This window comes from Pinus tabuliformis, chromosome 5_1, assembly GCF_031772625.1.
Source record: "Pinus tabuliformis cultivar Carrire ecotype Pingquan chromosome 5_1, CPIR1, whole genome shotgun sequence".
In the NCBI taxonomy this organism is placed as follows: domain Eukaryota; kingdom Viridiplantae; phylum Streptophyta; class Pinopsida; order Pinales; family Pinaceae; genus Pinus; species Pinus tabuliformis.
In genome coordinates, this window is record NC_142305.1 from 589,329,329 (window position 1) to 589,339,992 (window position 10,664).

The following is a 10,664-nucleotide window of genomic DNA, read 5'->3' on the forward strand; positions in this document are numbered from 1 at the left end:
TCTTCCCAGCAGCCACACCAGAACGCAACACACTGCCCTCTTCACGCCACCGAGCCCTCACAAACGAGGCTAACTGGCTAGCTGGTTTGCTTAGGTGCACTCGGCTCAGTTAAACAAACAATCTCTTCACACACACAGTCTCCAACGCACAACGCCCTCTTCAAACAACTTCACAGCACCCACATGCACCTCGTAGTGCCACTCACACAGTGGAAAATTGCACAATGTCTTCGAGACTACACTCTCTTGGACTACACTCTTAACCACAACAAACAACTCCAGGCTTTGACTGCACACCACCCAGACCTCATAACCCTCACAACCTAAAGGCACTCGGCAGCGTCTATTAATGGCACAACGAACTCACAATAGCCATAACGGGCACAATAATCCGCTCAGCTTCGCAACTCTCCAGCACATAACAACGCCAAACAGTATGCTCGCGTTCTGGCCGGCTCCATGGGTGGCTCAACGCTCTACGCTCACTGCCAACTCCCTCACGCTGCTCTATGCACAACAACAGGTTTTCTCCACACTTTGATTTGCAGTGGCTCCGTCAACCACACTCCACACACGCAAGGATTAGCCAACTATCCAAGTTTCCACTGGCTCCAGGCTTACACACAGCCACCCCAGAGCCCACAACTCTCGCTCTTCCTCAAACAACAGCCACAACCTAAACCCTCATACCATAATAGAAATATTGAAGACCTTATGAAAGAGCTTGATCATTATATTCACAAACACATAGATTTATACATAGATTGAGTCGGATTGTCATTTATTTTTCACCAACACTCGTCGATCCCCACCGATTGACATTGATGACTCCCCAACTATCGCCGTCATACAATCAGGAACGCAGTTGGTGCTGCTTCAGCAGCGTTTGCGCCGAAGAAAGTGAACATCAGGATCACAGCGTATGCAACAACTGCAAATGTGGAGGCCTTTATTGTCATTGCCATTGTTGTTTCAGGTTAAGAAATTGGAGAGAATCAATGAAAAGTTGAGTCACGACGCAGAGAAAAACACCCAAATCCACGCGCTAACCTCCAATAACCTTTGGAACACAAATGCCTCAAATGGTGAAATTCAAGTTGAATCATTGAAATAATGACGTAGAGCTCAAAAAATGGTAAAGCGTAGCCAATCCTTATTGTGTTGGAATCCATTAGCTCAAATTGTTGCGTTGCGTTGTGACTATAATCTGGTGACTGATTTTATACAACGATAATCGTTGGGTATACTTCCTATGAGCGAATTGTCTCGTAGTTGCATGTATTGGACGTTGGTAATATTGTCAAGCTCGGGCGGAAGGGATGTAGAAATTGTAATTACCCTCACTTGTGGAGTTAGTTAAAATTAGAGAGCCAATTAACTGAGCGTTGAGTGTTGATCGTTGAATCAAGTAGAGTGATGAATAAAGAGTTAAGTGCAGTCCATATTTAGAGTCTGAATTAAGTGACATATGACTTTTAGTGTGTCGTTGCATGTCAGGATATTTTAGGCAAGTGGCTAGATGGAAAAGAATAAATACCTTTCACCAGGTTCATTGTAAATATCATGTTTTGTGTGATCAATAAAAAAACCGCAACTCATATTTTATGTGAATTATTTATGCTTTGTCTCCTCCACCTTTCCAACAAAAAAATTCCTAAAAAATTGGATCTTATCACAAAATCATTAACATTAACATTGGAGATTTGAGTTTCGTAATGTTCCCAAGAACGCTAAGAAACATTGTAAGTCTGTCGAAATTGTAATTGTCATGGACAAGAACGCGATGAGTGATGATGTGTCGTGATTGCTCTAAGAGGCGGTGGAGGAGGCAACTTGTGCGTCGTGATTGCCTGGAAAATAAAACTAGTGAGCATTCCCCCATTCTCACGGCCTTTCAATTCTCAAGAATCGGGCAAGACGTGGCGACATCATGCCTTTCATGGCTGAGTTGCCAATGTGGTCAATAATTTCTATTCATGGGGCCCTTTAACCATGGCCAATCCTCAGAATTTATAAACTCCATTAATGTATTTCCAGTTATTATCTGCCATCTCTTATTATTACGCCGTAAGGCGTTCCCTCTGAGAAAGACATCCCTAAAATGTGACGTGTGCGATCCTGGGCCATTGATTATGTGTGTTAGATGATTGGAGTGTTTTCTGTCGTTCGTTTAATCTGTTTTTTTCATAGAAAAATGGTTTTTTCCATGGTAATGGGCCATGAAAGGCTAGGCCTGGCCTGCTGGCGATGAGACTCTTCGCAGAGACTGCCTGCTGGCGATGAGACTCTTCTGCTGGCGATGAGACTCTTCGCAGAGACTCTTCATGTCTTTCTTCCCTGCATGCGTAGCCTTGTGCTGTTATATCAATATTTGTACAAATGTTAATACCCTGTATCGATGATCCAATATGGATCCAGACTCTGTGATCCATCTTGACAAAGTGTGCGAGCAAGTTCTGTGACTCTTTTATATAAGATCCGTGCGAACTCAGTGTCTCCTTTACTGCAAGCCTTCTATAGCATCTAATTTATGCGATTCCTGAGGCACACAACTCCTGTAGATTGGTGCAAAATTCTAAGGATCATATTCCTTTGAAGTGGACGATTACTCGAGAATTGTCAACATTTTACATAAGAGGTAGCAATATCACTCCCGTTCACCAGAACAAAACGGAATTGTTTTTTTTTAATATTTATGAAAATTGATTGTTGGCATTACTGTAGATAGAGCGGGATCAAAGAACATTTAAAACCGGGTATAAAGGGAAATTTTTGTTGTTTTATTACATTTAGATTCATTACAGAATTCAAAATAAAAAGCTCAATTGGAATTTTTTTGGTTAAGTGATGAAAACATTGTGATTTTAATGTTGGGATTGAAATCTTCATTGAAAACAGGGTATAAAGGAAAACTTTTGCTGTGTTATCACATTTAGATTCATTACAGAATTCAAAGTAAAAAGCCCAATTGGAATTTTTTTGGTTACGGGATGAAAACATTGTGATTTTAATGTTGGGATTGAAATCTACATTGAAAACAGGGTATAAAGGAAAAATTTTGTTGTTTTATTACATTTAGATTCATTACAGAATTCAAAGTAAAAAGCCCAATTGAAGTTTTTTTGGTTACGTGATGAAAACATTGTGATTTTAATGTTGGGATTGAAATCTACATGAACAGTTTGTTAGTCCCTTAAATTCCTGAAGTTTCACATCTTCAGACCACGTGCCTTAAGTTTCATTATGATCCCCCATTTACCACATCAATATGTTGATGGCTTAACATGTAATCTATGAAGGCAGAGAATTGGATCCCCTTTCAGTAATATAAATATCAGGTTTTTCTAAAACAAACTGTGTATGATAAAGACTACAAGTTTGATATATCTTGGAAAGATTCTAATTGTAAAAGATGAAAGACTTCAGTATTGACGGTTTGATTTCTCTGAAAAAAGTTATGTTTGGGTATATTTGGACTGAAACTGGCTTGAAATTTTCCTCCTTGTCCTAGGAAATGTTGAGATTTTGGTGACATGAAAACAAACCCTCCTGGAGGTTTGGAAATAACTGAACGAAGAAATGTTTGTACTGCCAGGTTGGCTGTCTCGGATACGAAGAGTTGGAGAGAGGCTTTCAAAACATTAGTACTTTTGGAGTACCTGTTAACACATGGTCCAGAGAGTTTTGCAGCAGACTTTCGAAGTGAAAAGGATGTTCTTCACCAACTCACTCATTTTGAGCATGTGGATGAGCTAGGGTATTTCTATATATTATCATTGTTTTTCTAAAATTAGCTGGTAATCCTATTCAGGTTATATTTATAGATCCAATTCAACGCAGAGATACTTTACAAATTACCATATATACATTAGAATATTTCCATGAATTATATAATTTTGGCTAATGTTATAAATTTCTGAATATAGATTTTATCAAATCAAATCATCATTTGGAGGATACTATCTGTGAAAATCAAGGCATGATATTATTGCAGAGAGATAACCCACAAAAAATAGAAAAGTTAAGGACATAGCTCATAGGATTTACACCACAGTATAGTATAGCAATGAATGAGAATGATCCGATCCGAATATAGCTTGGTAGTTGGTAGTGTAAAACATAAGCGAAATAGAGTGAACTCAATTTCGAACTGGGGTGCTTCAATCTAATTGTCTGGCTTGACTACCATTTTAGCCATGTCAAGCGATGTGCCAACACCACCGAGCTTTTTTATTCTTAATTGCTTTCGGTAATGGATGAAAATAGTTGCTTTTGGTAATGGATGGAATTTTATATGATTTTTTTGGGGCTTTCAGTTTTTCTCTTATGCACTCCCCTATTTTTGTTGTGCAGCTAACTTTCAACTTTCACCATTTGCATTGCACCACAAGAACACAATTATGACCTAAAATCATCTTTTACAAGTAATGCTCTTATTACCGAGTATCGACTTATGCTTGCAAGTTGCAACAGGCTAAATGCTTTATCCAATGTTCAATTCTACTTTGGCTTCAAAGCACTCCTTATCCACTCTGTTTCTGTATAAAATTGTGTGAGTAATTCAACTTCAAATACGAAAACTCCAAACCTCTGTCTCTACTCCAAACCCCTGTCTTTTCTACTTGTACATAACTCCAAACCCCTGTCTTTTCTACTTTACATATTGTTCTTGTTTGTTACTTGTATTTATTGTTCTGGTTTGTTACTTCTACTTGCAAAGCAATTCCAAACACTGTTACTTTACTTCTTACTTCTACTTGCAAAGCGAAACACTGTTACTTTACTTCTACTTGCAAAGCGATTCCAAACACTGTTACTTGTATATATTGTTCTGGTTTGTTACTTATACTTGGTTTGTTACTTCTACTTGGAAAGCGATTCCAAACACCAAAACTTCAAGGGTGTTCGGAGTACACACTTCGTTTTGATTTTCGTTTTGATTTTGGGTAATATGACTAGATTACCAGTACAGTGCCTGAAATTTATGATTGAGGATACACACTATTGTCTTCGACATTTCATCTTCATTAGCAGTTTGATTATATTTCATACTGACCTGATATAATTCAGAGCGTGAACATACAATGATACGGACCTCAAGTGCTATTCAAATTTAGTTAGTCCTTCACAAGGCTAGATTCATTTGAAACGTTATTCAAATTTAGCTAGTCCTTGACAAGGCTAGATTCATTTGAAGCATTTTTATGATTAGACTAATGGCTACATCACACAGGTCGATAAGTTAATTTAGACTGGAATAATCTGTACTTATTAGAAATTTAAAAAGCAGGATATGTGACAGAAGCCTTTTCCAGCTGCTATGTTAGAAAGAAAATCTCTTGCATATTATGCACAGTCACCTCGACATATGCTCATTCTTTATCTCAGTGAATTTATATAATCTCATACTATCAACCAAACTGTTTTGGTGATTTCCAAATGTTTTTAAATCATTCCCCCAGATAATCCCCAGAACAAAAGGGGTTTTTCACCTTGTTAATTAATTTTTTACCTCTTCATTCATAAGGGTCATTATATTGTATTTGTATTGAGTTGGGGATGTAGAGTAAAGTTTGAATATTGGGGTGGGGATGTGGAGTAGGAAGGTTTATGGATATTTCGGGTATAAAAAGACATAAGCAGGTATTTGGGTTTGTAGTTATTGGGGTGGGGATGTGGAGTAGGGATGTTTATAGGTATCGGGGGTAAAAAAGGACATATAGTAGGTGTTGGGGGTTGTAGGTATTGGGGTGGGGATGTGGAGTAGGGAGGTTTGTAGGTATTGGGGTGGGGATGTGGAGTAGGGAGGTTTGTAAATATTTGGGGGCATAAAAAGACACATGGCAGGAATTGCAGTTGTAGTTATTGGAGTGGGGGTGTGGAGTGGAATGATTTATACTTATTGGGGCATATATTAAAAACAACTTTGGCGTGGTGGCTTAAATACAATCTATTTTAATATTAATTTGAGTGGGCAATATTTATTTTAATATTAATTTGAGTGGGTAATATTAACTTGAGTGGGCTTAATGGTTAAGAGCATATGTTTCATCTAATCGGTTACAAGTTCAAAATCAGAGGAGTTCGCTTAAATACAATCTATTTTAATATTAATTTGAGTGGGCAATATTAACTTGAGTGGGCTTAATGGTTAAGAGCATATATTTCATCTACTCAGTTACAGGTTCAAAATCAGAGGAGTTCTAATCTATGCCTTCATAGACTTAGCAGTCAAATCGCTCTTCTGAAATGGGTCCCTTGTCCCACAAACAAGGGGGTCTCATATACTAATTTGGTGTTCGGCTTGGCCGTGACTTTAAAATTGGATAATAATAATAATATTACATTTTCCGGGCAATTGAAGAAAGTCCTTTGCTGTAAGGCTTACACAATTCAATAATAACCGTCTTTAATTAAAATTGGATAATAATAATAATACATTTTCCGGGCAATTGAAGAAAGTACCTTGCTTTAAGGCTTACACAATCCAATAATAACAGTCTTTAATTAAAATTGGATAATAATAATAATAATAATAATAATAATATTACATTGTCCGGGCAATTGAAGAAAGTCCCTTACTATAAGGCTTACACAATCCAATGATAATAGTCTTTAATAATAATAATATTACATTTTCCGGGCAATTGAAGAAAGTGCCTTGCTGTAATGCTTACACAATCCAATGATAACAGCCTTTCACTGCCTAACTGCTCAGAAAAAATTTAAAAATTCTCTTTCCACTAGGAATAAGATGTTTTTCTCCAAATCCTGCTTTTGAAAGTTTCGAATCAACTTTCAATGATATACCAGAGGGAGCATCACATGAAGAGGGACTTAACGAGACTACACAAATGAAAACCAAGAAGTATGATATATCAAAGGATGAGGGGGCATCATATGAAGAGGAAGTTAATGAGACTACACGAATGAAAACCAAGAACTATGAGAATGACATCAAAATATATTCAAAGGGATATTCTAGCCCTGGAATTTCAACCAACATTACTGGTCAAGATGAAGAGTTAAGTTCTGGAAAAGTATATACAAACAATATTGGCCCAACATCTGATCATGTGGGAAGTTCTGAAACTAAAAATATTAATAATCCATATCATTCCAACACTGAATGGCAACCATTTCAAGGAAGAAAGTTGTTTACATCTACTAGCCATGATTTTAGAAAGCCTGATGTTGTTAACTTGATGAGTGATCAAGATAAGGACCAAATTCCAGTCCAAGCTAATGGTAACCCTCCCCAGACTAATACTTCTGATAGATTTCATGCATATGGTTATAGGCTTCAAAGTGAGTCCTCTGTGAATTGCAGCAAAGGTAAGCAGGATAGCAGCCCCACAGCTTGTAGTGGCAGTGAAATTGATCCATTTGATGATAGTGATAATGACACAGCAACTCAATGTTTGCTACCAGACAAACATAAAAGGTGTCCAACTAGTATTTGGGATTTTCATGATTCTGCTGGCTTAGCAATCAAGATCTAGTGCTCCTTTACAATATAAAACAAAAATGTATATGCTGCCTACAATAATTGTTAATATATCAGTATGTATTTTGCTTCTGCTCTATCTTTCATCTTTAGATTATCCAAATATTTGTATGCTTGACCAATGCTTGCTCTATCTTTCATCTTTAGATTATCCAAATGTTTGTCATCCAAATGTTTGTATGCTTGACCAATGCTTGTAAAGTTTATGTGCTTAACCTAATGGTTTATTCGCTGTTCGTCTCAGTAAAGATCTTTCTGATAAAGATACATATTGTTTTCCCTTTCTTTCTTTGGAATGAATTGAAAATTTAAATCATGATTCATTTTTTTAATTATTATAAAATTTGTTTATTTCTTTATATACTTTTCAAGCATTTTCTGTTAATTGATTTGATACATCCCAAAAGTTTGACAAAAATGCCCATCGCTGGCTAGCATTTTCTGTTAATTGACTTGGTACATTCCAAAAGTTTGACAGAAATGCCTATCGCTGGCTAACATTTTCTGCTAATTGACTTAGCACATTCCAAAAAGTTTGACAAAAATGCCCATCGCTAGAGTGTACATTCTTTGCATGTAGTATCATTGCAAAACTCTATGATACCATCTTAATTCCAGTCTTAGCACTTTAAACCTTTTCATACCATTTTCATTACATCCCACCATTTTCATTACATTTTTATCGCTTTAAACATTACATCCACAGATAAACTCCATTAACATCACCCGTCTTAATATTAATAAGTTGCCACAGATATTATTCCATTAGCATCACCCATCTTAATATTCATAAGTTGCAACATGAATATGTAGGGTAAAGTTGTAAGTTTGTTTGTGGAGTAGGCAAATTAATATCAATGAAGTTGTTGACACCTCATCTAGATTGGGATTTATGGTAAATAGTTTCAATTATGTTTTAGAAAAAAATCTAGATTTGTATTATTGTAAATTTGTAAATAGTTTTAATTACGCCGTAAGGCGTTCCCTCTGAGAAAGACATCCCTAAAATGTGACGTGTGCGATCCTGAGCCATTGATTATGTGTGTTAGATGATTGGAGTGTTTTCTGCCGTTCGTTTAATCTGTTTTTTTCATAGAAAAATGGTTTTTTCCATGGTAATGGGCCATGAAAGGCCAGGCCTGGCCTGCTGGCGATGAGACTCTTCGCAGAGACTGCCTGCTGGCGATGAGACTCTTCTGCTGGCGATGAGACTCTTCGCAGAGACTCTTCATGTCTTTCTTCCCTGCATGCGTAGCCTTGTGCTGTTATATCAATATTTGTACAAATGTTAATACCCTGTATCGATGATCCAATATGGATCCAGACTCTGTGATCCATCTTGACAAAGTGTGCGAGCAAGTTCTGTGACTCTTTTATATAAGATCCGTGCGAACTCAGTGTCTCCTTTACTGCAAGCCTTCTATAGCATCTAATTTATGCGATTCCTGAGGCACACAACTCCTGTAGATTGGTGCAAAATTCTAAGGATCATATTCCTGAGTTGCAAGGTATCAAAATTCTATGTGTGCGCTGTGGAATAACACGAAGGTTAAGGCCATAATCTATAGGGAATGATGTGAAGCTGAGGATCTATGTGAATAAAGAAGCTGTGAAAGAAGGACCATGATCTTAGTTCTGTGATCTGAATTTCTCTGTGGTAAGGTCCTAGCTCCATGTGGCATTATATCTTTTTATCTTAAGTCGAGTCCGATAGCGATTCATGCATTATATCTCTTTAATACTCACTCGAACATTCTAAGGAGTAATAACTCTAGATGAATGCCGAAGCTGTCATGAAATGTGAATCTCTATGGAAATATCCGTGATCCAAATTGAAGAAGGAAGGCCTCTGTTCTCCTTTTGTGACTTGACTAAACTCCTTTGAAAGGTTTAATTCGATTTCTTTCCAAGTCTCTATGGCAATACAAGCCTCTATTGCACTCCTCTTTGGAAGCACTCCTCTTCTGCTCACAGAGCAGAATTTTGCTTCTAGACCTGGCAATCCCAAGATTAGGATTCACATGGCGATATTTACGTGTTGGATTTTCCATTGCTCCTGGCAAAGGAGTTGATTCTAAAGTGTACAGGGCAATTGTAACAAAATGACATGAAATTCTTTTACAATCCATTGAGCTTCATCTTATTCTTTTCTCTCAGTGTTAATTATAATTATAATGAGCGAGCACGAGGAGGTCCCTGAATTGACCGAGTTGCCTGACGATTTAAACTACAAAATACTGGTGTGGCTTCCAGTGGAATATATTTGTAGATTTCGCAGGGTATGCACGGAGTGGAATGCTCTCCTTTCGTCAACCAAATTCATAAGTAAATGGGGAGAAGCGGCCCCCAACAGTATGCCATGGCTAGTTCTGCAAAATGCCCAATCCAAAATGCCTAATTGTTTGCTTTTCTGCGGAGGTCCCTGAATTGACCAAGTTGCCTGACGGTTTAAACTACAAAATACTGGTGTGGCTTCCAGTGGAATGTGTTTGTAGAATTTGCAGTGTATGCAAGGAGTGGAATGCTCTCCTTTCGTCAACCAAATCTGTTTATCTCTGTGCTCTCTTTTTCTTTGTTTCTGGTTATCTGTAAGATTGCTCCTGTACACGGTTGAATAGATGCCGCAGCATGTATTTTTCTTTGTTTTTGGTTATTTGTGAAATTGCTCTTGTACATCATTGAATAGATGCAGCAACAGATCTTGTAACCTGTGGGTATGGATTTTCAGAAATATTTAAAGGTTTAAGAAATGAATTTAACGTTTGACCATTCTTAGTAATCCAGTGATACGGTGTTGATAGAATCTAGAAAATGGTTAAGGGGAAACCAGGATAGAATCTTGAAAGTGGTTAAGACTAGGGCATAATTCTTTCGAGAACTTAAATTATTTCCCATTCCCAAATTATAATGATTATATATATATATATATATATATATATATATATATTGTTGTATGCCAGAGGAATCTGATAGTTCACCTTACAGGTAGCTATTAGTGAACTTCTAGGTTTACCCAGTCAAGAAGGATTTGGGTTTCTCTGTTTTCTCAAAACTCACATTAACTCCATCACCAATTATCATGATAATATCTTTATTATTATCATATCTTTGAAATATTAAGACCTGTGTTGGAACTTCCTCCCTTGGCTCGTTGGGC

General features: G+C 37.2%; 1 protein-coding gene across 1 annotated transcript; it reads left to right on the forward strand.

The window, feature by feature from the left end:
• Window positions 1-6,777: 6,777 nt before the first annotated feature.
• On the forward strand, window positions 6,778-7,586 carry LOC149166237 (uncharacterized). Its single transcript, XM_089432500.1, has one exon. It carries the CDS (start codon window positions 6,855-6,857, stop codon window positions 7,500-7,502), a length of 648 nt encoding a protein of 215 aa, XP_089288626.1. The 5' UTR covers window positions 6,778-6,854; the 3' UTR covers window positions 7,503-7,586.
• Window positions 7,587-10,664: the final 3,078 nt, after the last annotated feature.